Source organism: Sus scrofa, chromosome 1 (genome assembly GCF_054392235.1).
Source record: "Sus scrofa isolate SSC_HxYL_T2T_F1_AM1 chromosome 1, Sscrofa_HxYL_maternal_Yorkshire_Landrace_v2.0, whole genome shotgun sequence".
NCBI classification, from domain to species: Eukaryota; Metazoa; Chordata; class Mammalia; order Artiodactyla; family Suidae; genus Sus; species Sus scrofa.
The window spans coordinates 289,373,850-289,390,447 of NC_139383.1; the positions used below are offsets into that span (position 1 = coordinate 289,373,850).

Genomic DNA, 16,598 nt, shown 5'->3' on the forward strand with positions numbered 1-16,598 from the left:
TTTAATACCAGGAAAATTGGTAGCTATAACCCAGGTCTGAAGGGGTGTGCGTGAATCTCTGAATTCAGCCCCATGTGGTCAGGACGTGGAACTGCGGACGCCCACCTGAGAGCACGCAGCACGTTAACGCCGCGGCTGCGTGTGGACCGCACGGGAAGGGGCCCCGAGGAAAGAGGGCATGTCTGGTGTGTGTGTGCACCGTTTCCACGCCCGGGCAGCACAGACTGGCGCCCCGCGGGCCTCACCTGTATATGGCGCGCCCGGCCTCCACCTCCATCCAGTCCAAGGCAAAGTCGATCTGCCGCACGAAGGAGGACACCCGCTTCACCACCGAGTGCGCCACGCTCAGGACCACGGCCGGCTGCCTCCGCATGATGCTGTGGGCACCCCAGAGTCAGCCCCGGCCCCCCGCGGCCCACGGCCAGTCCCGCTGGCTCCACCTCTTCGCTCCAGGCCACAGCCCCCCAACTTCACTTTCAGGCGACACCCACTTAGCAGGCGGCACGGACACCACCAAGGGCCAGGCCGCACAGTGCCTGGTCAGCTGTCCACTGCATCGTGGCCAGGTTCGCCAGCGGCCAGCGGCCAGCGGCTGTGGGAGAGCTTGGGCGCTCCCCCCACGACGTCCTGTGGTGCACAGACCACGCATAAGGCCCCAAGCCTGGCAGCGAGTCAAGCCCCGGCCTCCACCATGTGTCACGAGGACCAGAGCGGGGGGCGAGACGGGGCAGGAGGGCTGAGAAGGAGGGTGCGTCCGAGAGGTCGGCGGCAGGGCTCGGGGGCCTGGAGCCTGGAGAAGCACGGGGGGGAGGTTCAGGGAGGCTTAGGCAGGAACACCCGTGTTCCCGTTTGCTGAGTGTGAACAGGGCTGGGGGTGAGGGGGAAGCAGGGCGCCCCACTATACTCTGGAGGGTTCTGGAAGGCAGAGCAGGGGGAGTGTTGGCTCACGGGCTGCAGTCTGGCTGGGCTGGGCCGTGGAGAGAACAGAACAACGGGCTGAAGACGTTGCCCGTTGCCGCGCCGAGCGCATCGGGAGCAGGAGCGCCCTGGGGAAGGTGCTCACTAAAGGTGGGCTGCGGATGGCGGGTGGCGGGAACCCGCTGCCCCAGGGGACCCGACAGCAGCTGGCAGGCGCCCCGACTCCGGGAAGCTCGCCGGGAGACATGCATTTGTGCAGAAGGTCCCTCCGGGTATCAGCCGGGAGCTGCCCCTCAGGGCTTTGCACGGTGAGCACATGTACAAGGCAGGCCCACGGGTGGCCGTGGAGACACGCGTCACAGACAAGCTCAGAGGCCCCGCGGGAGCCCAGCGCGGGGAGGGACTCACTCGTAGAAGTGCGCCTTGGAGATGGAGAGGAAGCTGCAGTCCCGGTTGGCCCTGATGGTGAAGATGAGGGGCTCGCCCGTGAGCACGGCCAGCTGGCCCACCATCTCGCCGGGGCGCGTGACAAACAGGCACGTGTCCTCCTCGCTGTCGATCTTCCGCTGGTACACGTGCAGCAGCCCCGAGACCACGAAGAGGATGTTCACGTCCTGACAAAGCGAGGGACGCTGGCCCCAGCCCCGCGAGGTCCAGGGCCCGGCGCCAGCGCAGCGGCCGCACGCCTCCCCTGCACCCGTTCGGCTCCGTGACGGGCCCTTCCCACGGGGCCGAGCCATTGCAGAGCGACAGCGACCCCGCCTCGGGGAGGGGGTGCCACGCACCAAGCGTCCCACTCGAATGTGCAGCAAGGGCAGGGGCAGCCCTGAAGGTTCTCCCTCAGCGGGGGAGCCCCGCCCACGCTGCTGCCCCACTCGTGTCCCACAGACGTGCCTGCGAAGCCCGTCCAATGCCCACCCCACAGCAGGGCCTTCCCATACCTGCGCCCCCTACCCCAGCCTGACCACCTCTCCCTGGTCTGAAAAGGGCCCGTGTGGCAGCAACAAAAATGACTGCTGTGTTTCTCAGGGCTCTGGGCTGCCCCGGGGCCGAGGCTCAGACCCAGCTCTGGGCAGCTGGGGGGCGGCCGAGGCCAGTTTTGCTCCAGCTGCTGCCTCGGTGCTGCAGAAGGCTCTGCAGGGCTTCCCATGCAGCCCAGACTGGCCAGTGCCTGAGAGTCGGCCACACCTTTCCCAGCCACGGAAAGAGGAAGTTAAGGGGGGGAGAGAGCGGCTATGGGGGGGTCTCAGCAGGAGATCTCAGCCCCTCACACACCTGGTCTCCCTGCCTCGACACCACCGTGCCCCCTGGGACGTGCAGAAGTGTCACCCGGTTATCCAACAGCGACGGGTCCTGGGAAGGGAAAGACAGGATCAAGACAAGGAGCTTGGAGACAAAGCGGAGGCCGTGCGGCCCCTGTGAGCCGATGGCCACAGCCACAGGGCACAGCCCTCAGACGACTGCCACGAGGACAGGCCTGGAGGACGCCACCAGCATCAAACCAGTGACACGGGCACAGGACGACAAACATCAGCAGACACAGCAGAGTCAGAAATGCATACTGACATTTTCCCGAATTTACGCAGCAGAGAGAGGATTTCATTTCGGTGAGAAAGGCGATTTACTTAATGAATGGTGCTGGCCTAACTGGCAACGATCCTGGGCAGGGCGCCCTTTCCCTACCAGCCCCCCCGGCCGGAAGGGCCTCCCGCACTGGGCCGAAGCACATCCAGGGGCTCGTGGGAGAGGGCCCTGGAAAGCAGGTGCCCAAGGGCGTGAAAAATCCAGTGTGTTTAAGGCCACGGTTCACAGTAAGAGCAGAACAGAGCCACCAGGACAACTCCCTGGTCACCAGTGGAAGATGACGGACCCAGTTGTGAGTTCCAAGGGCACACAAACCCAAGCCTGGGCACGGGGCACAAACCCAAGCCTGGGCACGGGGCTGCCAGCCTCCCATAGCAAAGCCTGACGTTTTGTGCCTCCTGACCAAGAGCAAGACCTGTGCCCTGGCCCCAAACTGGGGGAGGGGAGGAGGGCAGCATCCGCCCAGCTGTCAGACCACAGGGGCCTCTGGGTCAAGGGCAGACGGGCTTTGGAGAGAGCCTGGAGCATCCGTCACCAAGCGGGCTGGACCCCAACCGTTTACAACCATTACAAGACAACCTCAAGTCTGAGCTGGCCAACTGTCCAAGAGAGGAAAGGAGTAGGTGTTATTTTAAAAAGCAGCCTGTGCCCTTTAGAGAGAAACACTGACAGCTTTGCTGAAGACGTAAGATGGAGAGAGTCGCTGCACGGTGGGGCCCGGCCTGGGGCGCAGATGAACCGAGACGGCCGAGCTCAGCGACACCCGCTCGATGGCGGGTCCTCACCTTCGTTCCATTTGCCATCTGTTTCGCTTGAGTTTTTCCACAATGAAAGTATTTCAGAAGAGAGACTGGAGAAACAAAGCACCAATAGCAACGCGCAGACTCTTTCGAACCCTGATTGGCATGCCAGGGACAGGAAACGCAAGACGATTCACGAACTTTCCGTTTCCAGTCCTGGGGAGGCACCACTCATCCTAACAAGGAAAACGCTGAAAAACCTGGAAAGTCAACGGCTCCAACTGGACCCAGGAGAGAAGGGCAGTCCCCACCCCTCCCGCGCTGGAGAGGTCGGGGTCCAGGGGGTCACGGCTGCCGGAGCAGAGCCCGCGAAGGGAGCCCGCACAGGACCAGGGCCGGGCAGGAGAGCTGCTGGAGGCACAGGGGAATGAGTCAGAGATGAAAACTCCAGGGCCCCGTCAGCGCCCTGAGTTACCCCTCCTAGAAGTGCAGCCAGGTTCCCACAGCAAATAACGACGACGACAAGTCCCCTGGCACCTCCGGAAGGGGAGGAGAGCAGAACCACCCGAACCTCAGGGACCCTAGGGAACAGGAGCCAACAGGCCGGAGGAGAGAAACGCAACCCAGCGCGCTCTCAGCAACCTGTGCTGCCAAAGGTCAGGAGGCAAACTGAGAAGCGCCCAGGGGGACAGGCCCACGAACAAGAGACCTCGCCCTAGGAGCACAGAAGGCGTGCCCGCCCCCAACACCTCAGCGCCTCTTCACTGACGGCCTGTTTACCGCAGCTCCTCCACCAGCACCCAACGTCCAGCTATCGAGAAAAAACTACAGGGCGAAAAAAAAGCAGTTTGAAGAGACGGAAGAAGCACCAGAATCAGACGTGGCAAGGATGTAGGAGTTATCTGGCAGGAATTTAAAATACCTGGGGTTACCATTCTAAGGCTCTAATGGGTAACGCAGATGGCACGCAAACACAGATGCGCATGTACGCAGAGAGACGGAACTTGTCAGAAAGAACAAAAGGAAATACTAGAGACCCAAATCGCTCTGACGGAGATGAAGGGTGTCCTCAAGGAGCTTGAGCGAGGCTGGCTCAGCCCAGAGGAGAGTCTCCGAGCTTGAAGAAATGACAGTAGGAACCTCCACACTGAAAAGCACACAGGTAAAAATGGAACAGAATTCCCAGGGACTGCGCGGCAGCCACACAAGGTGCAAAGTGTGGGAAGGAGGCCTGCAAGGGAAGGGGGCCTGAAAGGAAAGGAGCTAGGCACGGAAGACGACTCACGGCAACAGCAGCCGAAACCAGGTCAGACAAAACCGCAGGAAGCTCAGAGAGCCCCGGCGGGATACACGCCAAAGGCTGCATGTAGGCAGATCACACCCAAATTACCGAAGCTCCAAGATGAAAAACCCTGAAGGAAGCCGCGGGTACCACTTTATCTACAGGGGAAGCAAGATAAAAAGGACCTCAGACTTCCCAGGAGCCATGCAGGCCGAAGAGGGCGGTAAAGTGTTGAGAGAAGCCCATCGAGCTGTGAAATTATTCGTCAGCAGTGAAGGGGAAACAGAGACTTTCTTAGACACACAAACATTGAGGGAACATGTTGGCAGGAGAGCTGCCTTCCAGAAAGGCTGGACGTTGCCTGGAGAGAGGGAAAAGGGTGCGGGTCAGAAACGCCCGTCTGCCTAAAGCAGGAAGTGTGCCGGGGGGGGCGGGGGGGGAGGGAGCCAGGAACGTAAAACAAAACCTGCGCTGTTCTCTCCTCCCTCACCTGACGGGTGAGCTTGTTCAAGCAGGTGCAGCGACGACGCCTCGGAGTATGTGAGCTCACACGCGAGCGTGACAAAGGACAGCCGGGGTACAGAGAGGACGGGGGAGGACCTGGGGTCAGTCTGTTCCCACAAGGCAGGTGACCTGTCCGCAAGGCAGTGTGGTGCCAAGAGGAAAACGCTCTCTTCCGCTACACACCGAACACTCCCGACCCCTCCAGCTCGCCAGCTCCCCCGTGTCCCGGGCTCCATTCCGACACTACCTGGAGTTAGCCTCTGGGCCCACACGTTAGGAGTGCGGCCCCAGGGATGTCCCCCAGCGTCAGACACCCGTCGCAAGGACAGGGTCCCCAGGTCACCCACCCTTCCGCCCAACCTGGCCACAGATCAGGGGGTCTCACAACCCTAATTTGCCAGAAGGGCTCATATAACTCAAGAAAACCTAAGTTTACTGGTTTATTACATAGTTGACCCTTGAAGAACATGGGCTTGAACAGCCTGGGTGCCTCACATGTGCATTTTCTTTCAATAAATGCACAGAGAACTACCCGACCTGCAGCTGGTTGGAGACCATGACTACGTAGCTGACCGTGAAAATACACCAAGAGTTTCAACTGCCTCTGCCTGGAGGATGAGCACCCCAGCCCCACACTCTCCAAGGGCCAACTGCGTAATAAAGGGTGGGGTAAGCTCACAGATGAACAGCCAGATGAAGGGGTACATGGTGAGGTCTGGAAGGGTCCTGAGCACAGGCGCTTCTGTCCCTGTGAATGCGGGTACCCCCCCACAATGTGGATGCTACAGCTCCGACTGGACCCCTAGCCTGGGAACCTCCATGTGCCACAGGTATGGCACTAAGAAGACCAAAAAAAAAAAAAAAAAAAGTCAACAAATAACAAATGCTGGAGGGGGTGTGGAGAAAAGGGAACCTTCTACTCTGTTGGTGGGACTATAAATTGGTACAACCTGCCTGGAAAACAGCATGGAGGTTCCTCAGAAAACTATATATAGAACTACCATATGACCCAGCAATCCCACTCTTGGGCATATATCCAGATAAAACTTTCCTTGAAAAAGACACATGCACCCGCATGTTCATTGCAGCTCTATTCACAACAGCCAAGACAAGGAAACAACCCAAATGTCCATCGACAGATGACTGGATTAGGAAGATGTGGTATATATACACAATGGAATACTACGCAGCCATAAAAAAGAACAAAATAATGCCACCTGCAGCAACATGGATGAAACTAGAGACCCTCATACTAAGTGAAGTCAGTCAGAAAGAGAAAGACAAATGCCATATGATATCACTTATATCTGGAATCTAACATACAGCACAAACAGATCTTTCCACAGAAAAGAAACGCGTGGACGTGGAGAAGAGACTTGTGGTTGCCAAGGGGGAGGGGGAGGGAGTGGGATGAACTGGGAGTCTGGGGTTAACAGATGCAAACTCTTGCATTTGGAGTGGATGAGCAATGAGATCCCGCTGCAGAGCATAGAGAACTAGATCTAGTCACTTGTGGTGGAACACGATGGGGGATAATGGGAGAAAAAGAATGTCTATGTATGTGTGACTGGGTCACTTTGCTGCACAATAGAAATGGACAGAACACTGTAACCAGGTGTAATGGAAAAAATAAAAATCATTATAAAAAATTCAAAAATGGAGTTCCCGTCGTGGCGCAGTGGTTAACGAATCCGACTAGGAACCATGAGGTTGCGGGTTCGGTCCCTGCCCTTGCTCAGTGGGTTAACGATCCGCCGTTGCCGTGAGCTGTGGTGTAGGTCGCAGACGCGGCTCGGATCCCGCGTTGCTGTGGCTCTGGCGTAGGCCGGTGGCTACAGCTCCGATTCAACCCCTAGCCTGGGAACCTCCATATGCCGCGGGAGCGGCCCAAGAAATAGCAACAACAACAACAACAGACAAAAAGACAAAAAAGACCAAAAAAAAAAATAAAAAAAAATAAAAAATAAAAAATAAAAAATAAAAAATTCAAAAATAATTTTAAAATAAAAGAATCTGACTGCAGCAGCTGGGGTTGCTGCAGACGCACAGGTGTGATCCCCAGCTGGGAGCAGTGGGTTAAGGGATCCAGTATGCCACAGCTGCAGCACAGGTTGCAGCTGCGGCTCAGATTCAATCCCTGTCTGGGAACTTCCATATGTCATGGGTGCAGCTGAAAAAAGAAAAAAGAAAAAAATTAAATCAACAATTAATGACCTTCAAAACTAGAAAGTACCAGGCCCAGAAGAATTCACTGGTAGATTCTACTAAATATTCAAGGAATAAATTATACCAATTCTCTACAATCTCTTTCACTAGATAGAAGCAGAGTGAATACCATTTAACTTATTTTATGAGGCCAGCATTTCCCTAACACAGAAACCAAAGACATTCCAAGATAAGAAAACTACAGGTGGAGTTCCCATCCTGGCAGTTTCCTAGCAGAAACGAATCCTACTAGGAACCATAAGGTTGCAGGTTCGATCCCTGGCCTTGCTCAGTGGGTTAAGGATCTGGTGCTGCTGTGAGCTGTGGTGTAGGTCGCAGACACGGCATGGATCCTGCATTGCTGTAGCTGTGGCGTAGGCCAGCAGCTATAGCACCGATTAGACCTCTAGCCTGGGAACCTCCATATGCTGCAGGTGTGGCCCTAAAAAGCAAAAGTAATAATAATAAAATAAAATAAAAAATAAAAATAAGTAAATACAAATAATAATTAAAAAAAATAACTACAGGCCAACATCTCTCATGAATGCAAAAATTCCCAACACTTAACAAATTGAATCTAACAACATGTAAAAAGAATTATACATAATAACCAAGTTGGAGTTAGCCCAGATATGCAAGTCTGGTGCAACATTCAAAAATCAATTCATGGGAGTTCCCACTGTGGCACAGGTTAGTGGGTTAGTGATCCGCTTGTCTTTGTGGAGGCACCGGTTCGATCCCCTGCCCAGCACAGAGGGTTAAGGATCCAGTATTGTTGCAGTTATAGCATAGGTTGTAGCTTCAGCTTGGATTTGATCCTTGGCCTGGGAACTTCCATATGGTGTCGGGGGGTGGGCAGAAGCAAAAAAGGGAAGAAACCCATGCCCGGTTTTATCAAAATGAAACTGCAGGGATCCAAGGACAGAGAGACCATCTTTAAAGCAACAAGACAACAGAGTTCCCACTGTGGCACAGGGATCAGTGGGTCAGGGATCTAGCGTTGCCATGAGCTATGGTGTAGGTCGCAGATGCAGCTTGGATCCTCATTGCTGTGGCCATGGTGTAGGCTGGGAGCTGTAGCTTCAATTCAACCCTAGTCTAGGAATTTCCATATGCCGAGGGAGTGGCCCTAAAAAAAAAAAAAAAAAAAATTAAAGCAACAAAACATTGCTCCTTTTCAAAGGAGGAAGGGCCAGCACACCCTTCCCCGCAACGACCCTGGGAGCTGGAGGCAGTGTGCTGGCTCCAACATGCAGCTTGGCACGTAAGCCCTCCTTCAGGAGGAGGGCAGGGCACTGCCTGAGAACCAACACACGGCAGCATCAGGCCCAGTGCAGGAGGAGATTCAGGCACCCCCAGCTTTGGCCTGAGGGTGACCTAGTCGAGATGCTATGCCGTGTCATGCGTGTGGATGGCAAAAACTTGATGAAAACCCCCTTTCTGCCTGGAGGGCCAAGAAGGGAGACCCCTGTGAGCTGGGGCATGTGGAAAGCAAGCCTCTGTTTCCTGCTCTCTGTGGGCCCTGGGAGGACAGCCCCAGGTGCCGAGTGCCACGGCCCTGTGTGCTCCCCAGACCAGGAGAAACAGGACGGAGGACCCAGACAGACCAGGTTTATGACAATGACAAAGCAGAGCAGTGGGAAAGGCCGGCACCTGGAGTAGGGCAGGACACCAGGGACCCCCTGGGGCGCAGGAGGCAGTCTGCAGAGCCTCCAGGATCAAGATGCCATCCTGGCAGGCACCGTGGCCACCCCTCCCTGTGGACATGCTGCCTGAAGGAAGAGGGCCTCTGGGGACAGTCCGAGGTCTCCGGCCACCCCACGCCAGCCAGAGAGAAGGCAGGAGGGCCACTCACATCCAGCTTCATCAGGGTGAGCAGGTCCTTCTTGGCAGCGCTGAGGATGGCGTCAGTCTTCCTGCTGGGGATGGTGTCCTCCGAGTCGCTGTCCGGCAAGTGGAAGACCGCAGGAGGGGTCTCTGCCAGGACCACGCTCTTCTTGGACTTGAGAAGAAGGCAGGCAGCGTGATCGGAGGGGTGCGGCTGGGGAGGGTGTAGGAGGCCCAGCCAGCAAGGACACCGCCTACCTTGCTGGCCAGGGCACTCCCGGGGCGCTCCTCTGAAGGTTGGGAGACCCTGGTGCAGTCACGTGCTGTCCTCTGGTCTGAGGTGGCACCTGCTGTGGCTCCTACACACAGGGAGGAGGACTCAGGACACAGTGCTGGCTCCTCAGGCCCACTGGGCCCTGTGCACCCACCAAGGGCAGGCCTGGCTAAGCACGGCTGGAGCCTGAACACAGACCTGGCGGGTGAGACTAGAGACAGACCAGCTTCAGGCACCCACAGAAAGTTGCTGTCAGAGTTCCCGTCATGGCTCAGTGGTTAACGAATCCGACTAGGAACCATGAGGCTGCGGGTTCGATCCTTGGCCTTGCTCAGTGGGTTAAGGATCCGGCGTTGCCGTGAGCTGTGGTGTAGGCCACAGACCCGGCTCGGATCCTGCATTGCTGTGGCTCTCGTGTAGGCTGGTGGCTACAGCTCCGACTCGACCCCTAGCCTGGGAACCTCCATATGCTGCAGGAGCAGCCTAAGAAGTGGCAAAAAAAAGACAGCTGCTGTCACTGCTGCACGGAAGTGCCAAGGGTGGGAACGTCTAGTTCCAGGTGAAAGTGGAGAGGAACAGGGTGGGAGTGGACCACAGCCTGAGCTCCGCCACAGAGGAGGCCGGGGCAGGGGAGGGGACCTGGAGGCAGGAGGCAGGACTGGGGGCTGCCTGTGTTGAGAGCAACTTTGCCCCAACACCACCCTTCGTGGCAAAAGAAAAGAGGGGTTATTACCAAGAACTATGAAGACCAGTCTCCACTAATTTTTTAGAGGTTACGTTTCTAGGAAAATACTTAAATCTGCATAGCTATTTTCTTATCGGATTAGACTTTGAAATGTTTAAAACAACATAGCAGTTAAAAATAACTGTTTTAGGCCCTCTTGAGACACTATGTTTTCATGGTATTTCTTGTTATATACATTAATTAAGAGTTGTGTATTTCTATATTACAGTCTATAAAACGTAAAGTGTTGAGTATAATTGGCCAGTTTATTGCATTTGTTCCACGTTGGCAGAATCCACGGACGTGGAAGGGCTGGCTGACTGTGCCAATGCCCTTCACATGAGGGACCTGAGTGTCTCTGGACTGTGGTGCCCGCTGGGGCTCTGGAACCAATTCCCGTGGAGGCTGAGGGATGGCCGAGTGTACCTCTGGCTTCTGCCAGAGTCATGTCTTATCAGAGCGTATTATCTACTCAGGCCAGAGGAAAGGTGATCCAGCCTCTATAAATGCTATCTGGGTATATTCATGGAATTGGATAATTCATATTTAAATTCTGTTATATTAGATTGCTATTATTTTGAGTTATCTATCGTTTAGGCTTACTTTAGCTGAAAAAATTCACTATATATATATATATATATATATATATATATATATATATACACACATTTTTTTTTTTTTGGTCTTTTTGCCTTTTCTAGGGCCACTTCCATGGCACATGGAGGTTCCCAGGCTAGGGGTCCAATCGGAGCTGTAGCTGCCGGCCTACACCAGAGCCACAGCAATGCGGGATCCGAGCTACATCTGCAACATACACCACAGCTCACGGCAACGCCAGATCCTTAACCCGCTGAGCAAGGCCAGGGATCGAACCCGCAACCTCATGGTTCCCAGTGGGATTCGTTAACCACTGCGCCACGATGGGAACTCCACTACACACATTTTTAATATGGTGGGTTAACTGGACAGCCACGTAGAAGAAATATATCCTGACCCTACTCCCTTCAGACGAAAGACTCGATTCTGGATGAATGGGTGTGAAGGGTAAAATGTTAGACTCGGAGGCAGATTTCCTAAACAGGACCCAAAACGAATTAACCACAAAAGAAAAAATTTGATCAGTTGGACCCCATTAAATTAAAAAATTTCTTTTCATCAAAAGACACCATTAAGAGCATGAAAAGTGAGCAGAAAACATTTTTAAGACATACATCCAGAGTTCCTGTTGTGGCGCAGTGGTTAACGAATCCCACTGGGAACCAAGAGGTTGTGGGTTCAATTCCTGGCCTTGCTCAGTGGGTTAAGGATCCGGCATTGCCGTGAGCTGTGGTGTGGGTTGCAGACACGGCTTGGATCCCGTTGCTGTGGCTCTGGTGTAGGCCGGCAGCGACAGCTCCGATTGGACCCCTAGCCTGGGAATCTCCATATGCCGCGGGAGTGGCCCAAGAAAAGGCAAAAAAAAAAAAAAAAAAGGCATACATCCAACAGAGGACTCACACAGGGAATATCTAAACAACTCCTATTCGTCAAAGAGAAAATGAAAGACAACCTAAGAGAAAAAACGGGCAAAAGACAGCGCAGCCCCGCCCCAGTGGGGCTGGGAGAGTCTTAGGCTCCTGAGTGTGGAGGGTCGGGTAAGAGCCTGACTGCAGGCCTGGCCGCAGGGCACAGAGGGGCCAGACGACAAAGGTAGCAAACTGGCCACGGGAGGAAGGCTTCCCGTGAGGGTGCGGCCTGTCAGCCGCGTGGCTGTCAGCGGTAAGGCGGGTAGGGGATCTCTATTGGAGCTCGCAAAGAACTACTGCAAATCACAAGACAAATTCAGGAACCCCTGTGGAAACAGGCGGAGAACATAAACAGACGATTCTCAAGGAGGGAAACCAGACAGCTGGCGAATACACCGAGAAATCGCAGAACTTGCCAGCAACCCGCAAAACGCAAGTAAAGACAAGACACGTTTTCTAGGGACATGACAGCAAATGGGGATGGCGATGAGGAGGGACCAGGCCTGGGGCGGGGCGCCGACAACGCCCTGCCTGACACGCTGAGGTCACAGCAAAGGTCCTGTGGTGCGGGGCCTCTGGGAGAGGGCAGGGAGCACTGCTGACCAAAGGGCAGAGGGACTCTCAGCAGAAGACAAAGCAGACAGCAGAGGGGGCAAGGCTGGACACCTCCTGGGCACGAAAGCCTGCGGGACGGCATGGCTCAGGGCAGAAGGGCTGCGGGGCAGACGCTGCAGCAGGACAGGAGGGCAGCGGTGTGCAGAGGGGCACCGAGAGCCAGAGCTCAGAGCAGGGTGGTATGGGGGCACCGGGGGCTCTACCTGGTGGAGCCAAAGGGGCCCTGTCACCTTCCTGGGCCTTGCCTCGCTCATCCAGGGTGTCTTTGTGGACAGAAGGCAGAGGGGAGGAGTGGCTCCTCTTCAGCACAGGCCCAGAGGCCATGGCACGGCTGCCACCACGATCTGCTGGGAGGCCCGGTGTGAGGCCAGGCACCGTCCACAGAGGCACACAAACCACACGCCTGGAGGCGGCATGGCCTCTGCGGGCCCTGCGCACCTGCCCCTTCAGGCCGCACCCTCGTCACCTGCACCTGCCCAGGCGAGTGCCAAGCGAGGCCCTGCTCTGCCCTCCGCAAGATCCCCCAGCTGAGCACCCCGCAGGCACACTCCTGGCCAGGCTGCGGCTGTGAGCACTCGGGGAAGGGCAGGCTGTGGCTGCGCTCACTCCACCCGCTCCTCCAGTGAGTGGATCCGGAAAACCTTCCGGAAAACACCCTGAGCAACAGACTTAGTTGAACTGCAGGAATTTTGTGAGCCGCTTGTTACAAACATCTGTTCATGTGGCTGCAGTCACCCTGGAGGTGACGTCTGGCGGAGAAGCCTCAGTGAACAATTCTTTCCCCCAAATCCAGGCGCCCCCCTCCCCCGAGAGCTCAGGGCAGCGCAGTCAGAGGGAGAAGCTGGGGCTCTGCCCCACTTGGCTTCTCTCTGGCTGGGGAGGCAACGGGTGACCCAAGGGGAGGGCAGGGGGCAGTACCTGGGTCGCCGGGCTCCAGGGGCCGCAGGGGCCGCTCCTCAGCGCTGCAGCACGGCTGTCTCCTGGCCTTCCCGGCAGCCACGCTGGCTATGGACACGAGGGGGATGGCCTGGCTCTCCTGAGACGGGGGCGGGGGAGACGTGGGGTGGTCCCAGGAGCACTCCAGGGCCATTCCCCTGGGGCGCCAGCATGAAACCCGAGAGCAGGAGCCATGTCGCGGGGACTGAGAGGAGCCACTGATTCACCAGGATGCCAGCGCACAGAAAGGAGAGGGTTTAGGGCAGTAAGGCCCAGCTGGCTTTGATCCTGGCAACTCTACCGCATCTAAGTAACAGTCAAGATGGCCAGAAACCTCACTCCTCGTCACGAAGATAAAAAGGAATGTAGACAGCGAAGGGACACGCCCCAACACACCATCAGAGCCAGGGAGAACATCCACCTGCGGCGCAGACACCGGCAGCGAGCGTGTGCCCGGCCGCGCGGTGCCTGCGGGCCCGTGCGAGTCCGCGGAAGACGCGGCCTGCAGTAGCCCCGGCTCCGGGCCCGGGCCGCGACATGGGCTTCCCCCCAGAGTCTATGGGGCGAAGGGGTTCCTCCGGTCTCACAGCCGTCGCTCAGCCCCACGCTGAGCCCCACGCTGACAGAGGGAGGGTCAAGGAGGGCCCGCAGGAAGGAGCCCGGGGCGCAGGAGGGCACAGCCTTCGCTGGCTGCCAACCAGCCCAGCGTGGAGGGGCAGGTGTGCTCCTGGAGCAGGAGGGTCAGAGAAGTTGAATCCAGGCCCACCTCCAGACCCACCCAGGAAGGAGCAGCAGAGGCCGGCGAATGGGAAGGCCCGACTCTGGCTTCGGAGGAGGAAGCCCCGCACCCGAGACCTAACGGGTGGAAAGGCTCTCAGGACTTGGCCCAGGAGACCGCGCCCTGGCGTGTCCGCTGGCAACAGCCTTTGGGTAGAAGGCACACTGTCGGTGCCTCTCAGATTCCCGGGGCTGAGGACCCGCGGCGAAGGCGCCGAAGGCACTCACCGGGTTGAAGAGCTCCGTGGTCAGGCCCAGGTAGTTGTGCAGAGCCAGAAAGGTGACCCTCTGCAGCCGCACCATGATGATCTGGAGGGAGACAGGCCAGCTGAGCCCGCCCGGCCTCGCAGGCAGGGAAGCCCCGGCAGAGGCGACTCGCCGCGGTCACCCGGGCTGTTGGCACCGGGCACAAGGAAACTCCACGCTATTTGCGCAAGTTCTCTGTAAATCTAAAACTGCTTCAGCGTTCCCAATGTGGTGCATCAGATTAAGGATCCAGCACTGTCCCTGCAGTGGCTGGAGCCCCGCTGCTGAGGCATGGATTCGATCCCTGGTCTGGGAACTTCCATATGCTACAGTTGAAGCCAAAAAACAAACTAAAGTAAAATAACTTCAAATCAAGAATTTTATTAATAAGAAAAGACTTCTTTGGGGTGTGATGGGAAATCTGAAGACGCCTTTGAGTTTATCAATATGAATTTTTACTGCAAAATATGTTTAACAAAATATTTTAGAAACCACCTTACTTCTTCCTACACCCACCAGCACCCACGCCACCCACACTCAGTCCTACCAGTGAGGCGGACCCTGCTGCTGTGGCATCCTCAAGGTAAGACATTCGCGGTGCTGGGCTGCCCCTGCTGAGACAGCCACAGAAGCACAACTGCCTGGAAAAGCACTCACCTGCACCACTCTCACCAGGGTTTCAGGATATTTCTCAAACACTCCTTGAAAAGCCATAGCTGGGAGCCGGAGGACGGTGGATGGGACGGCAGCACGGGCAGACACCGTTTTGTAAGGTGCCGTGTGGCCCTGTAACGACACCCCTGGTCACTCTGCTCTGGCCGGTCCTGAAGTCTCAGAGCCCAGCTATGCAAGTCCCCACTCTGGTCTTAAGGATCAAAGCTCTCAGGACCCTGCTCTCTTGGGCCTCCTGCAAGGCCACCTAGAGCTAGGATCCCCCAGCCAACCACCCCTGCTGAGCGCTGCCTACCACAAGCAGGCCTCATGAGGCCTAGGACGGAGCAGGCAGCATGTGGTTGCTCTCTTCTGGGAACTGGCTGGTGCTCGAGGCGTCTCCCCCCAGGTAGTGACCTGGGTCCTTCCTCGTTTGCAGCTCTGAGTCCTCCACTACCTCCCCTCCCATTGCCAGTTCCAGGCCAAAGTTTTTGCAGCCCTGCCCGCCTCCCCCTTTTCCCTGTAAAAGCAAGTTCCCCCTCCTGCTTCTCTGAATTTGGCTTCTGTCTGCCCTAGTTCCCACATGCCGAGCTGCAATTCCTCTGCTTTCTCTCTCTTTTTTTTTTTTTTTTTGTCTTTTTGCCTTTTCTAGGGCCACTCGCGTGTGGCATGTGGAGGTTCCCAGGCTAGGGCTCTAATCAGAGCTGCAGCCACCAGCCTACACCAGAGCCACAGCAACACGGGATCCAAGCCGCCTCTGCGACCTACACCACAGCTCACGGCAACGCTGGATCCTTAACCCACTGAGCGAGGCCAGGGATCGAACCCGCAACCTCATGGTTCCTAGTCGGATTCAGCAACCGCTGCGCCACGACGGGAACTCCTCCTCTGCTGTTTCTGAATAAACGCTTTTGCTGGTACCATAACTGGCTATCACTTAGCAAATTTGACGTGGATGGTGTCAGAAGTGGGATCTGAGGCGGTGACCCCGAGGTGACAAGAGATCCAGGAGCGGAGCTCGGTGCCCACGCGGAGCCCTTCCTGCTCATCCCTTCCGTGAGTCTCCTCTTGGGCCCGACGTCTGCCCTCCCTGTGTTTTGAGCTCTCAGACTTATTCGGGTCTGGAGAGGCTTTGTTCTTTCAGGGAGAGGTTTCGTCCTTTCCGGTTCAAGGCGTCGTCCTTGGGGCACTCAGTTGCTTTCTGGGGCGCAACGGTGAGGTTCTTTTGGGGACCTGAGCTAACTGGAATCCGGGAGCATGGTTTGGCCCTTTTGGAACCTGCGCTCGGACTCCAGCAGTTTGGGGGGTTCCGGGGGCCTTAGGGAAAAGATCCCGATCTGAGGGCTGCCCTGTGGACGCCCTCCCTCGGGGACTCCGGCAGGTCCATGTTTAAAACCTACAGACCCCGACACGCTCGTTTTTTCACTCAGAGTCGTCCGGAGTTATCACGGCCTCCGCGAGGAACTCTCCATCGCCCCAAACTTGCTCTCTAGAGAGTAAACTGGAGGCCGTGGCTCTACAGTTAAACAAAATGAATGGTGTGTGTGTTTCCACGGGTACCTGGAAGCTTCCAAACACACACAAGAGTCTAAAATTGCCTCTTTGCGAGACACCACTTCGAAAGTGGCCAAACACGTTTCAAACGTAGGAAAGAGCAAAACGGCCTCTGAAGCCTCAAGCCCCTTGAGCTCCCTCCGGCAGTTTCCTGGTCACAGAGACAAGCAGATGCCCTCTCCGACCCCGACATCATGAGTCCTCACCAGATCTTTAATCCTGGGCACTTTCAAGTCTTTCTGTCATTACAGGGGTT

At 56.4% G+C, this 16,598-nt stretch overlaps 1 protein-coding gene across 31 annotated transcripts in view; it reads right to left on the bottom strand.

Moving 5' to 3' along the window:
• The window catches only part of PNPLA7 (patatin like phospholipase domain containing 7), a 61,971-nt gene that overhangs the window by 25,662 nt on the left and 19,711 nt on the right, over positions 1-16,598 (bottom strand). For 15 of the 31 annotated variants that reach the window (XR_014831088.1, XR_014831092.1, XR_014831089.1 and 12 more), the window contains 9 exons: positions 14,795-14,923; positions 14,120-14,200; positions 13,097-13,214; positions 12,382-12,522; positions 9,319-9,419; positions 9,089-9,235; positions 2,194-2,271; positions 1,327-1,532; positions 246-377 (listed from right to left, as the gene is read on the bottom strand). Coding sequence is in view for 24 of the 31 variants with exons in the window: in XM_021081070.2 (XP_020936729.2) it covers positions 246-377; positions 1,327-1,532; positions 2,194-2,271; positions 9,089-9,235; positions 9,319-9,419; positions 12,382-12,522; positions 13,097-13,214; positions 14,120-14,200; positions 14,795-14,923 (1,133 nt within the window). In the remaining 7 variants the exon portion in view is untranslated. Of the gene's footprint in view, positions 1-245; positions 378-1,326; positions 1,533-2,193; positions 2,272-9,088; positions 9,236-9,318; positions 9,420-12,381; positions 12,526-13,096; positions 13,215-14,119; positions 14,201-14,794; positions 14,924-16,598 lie in introns of all 31 variants that reach the window. The other 16 variants (XR_014831102.1, XR_014831090.1, XR_014831098.1 and 13 more) reach the window with 2 other exon arrangements.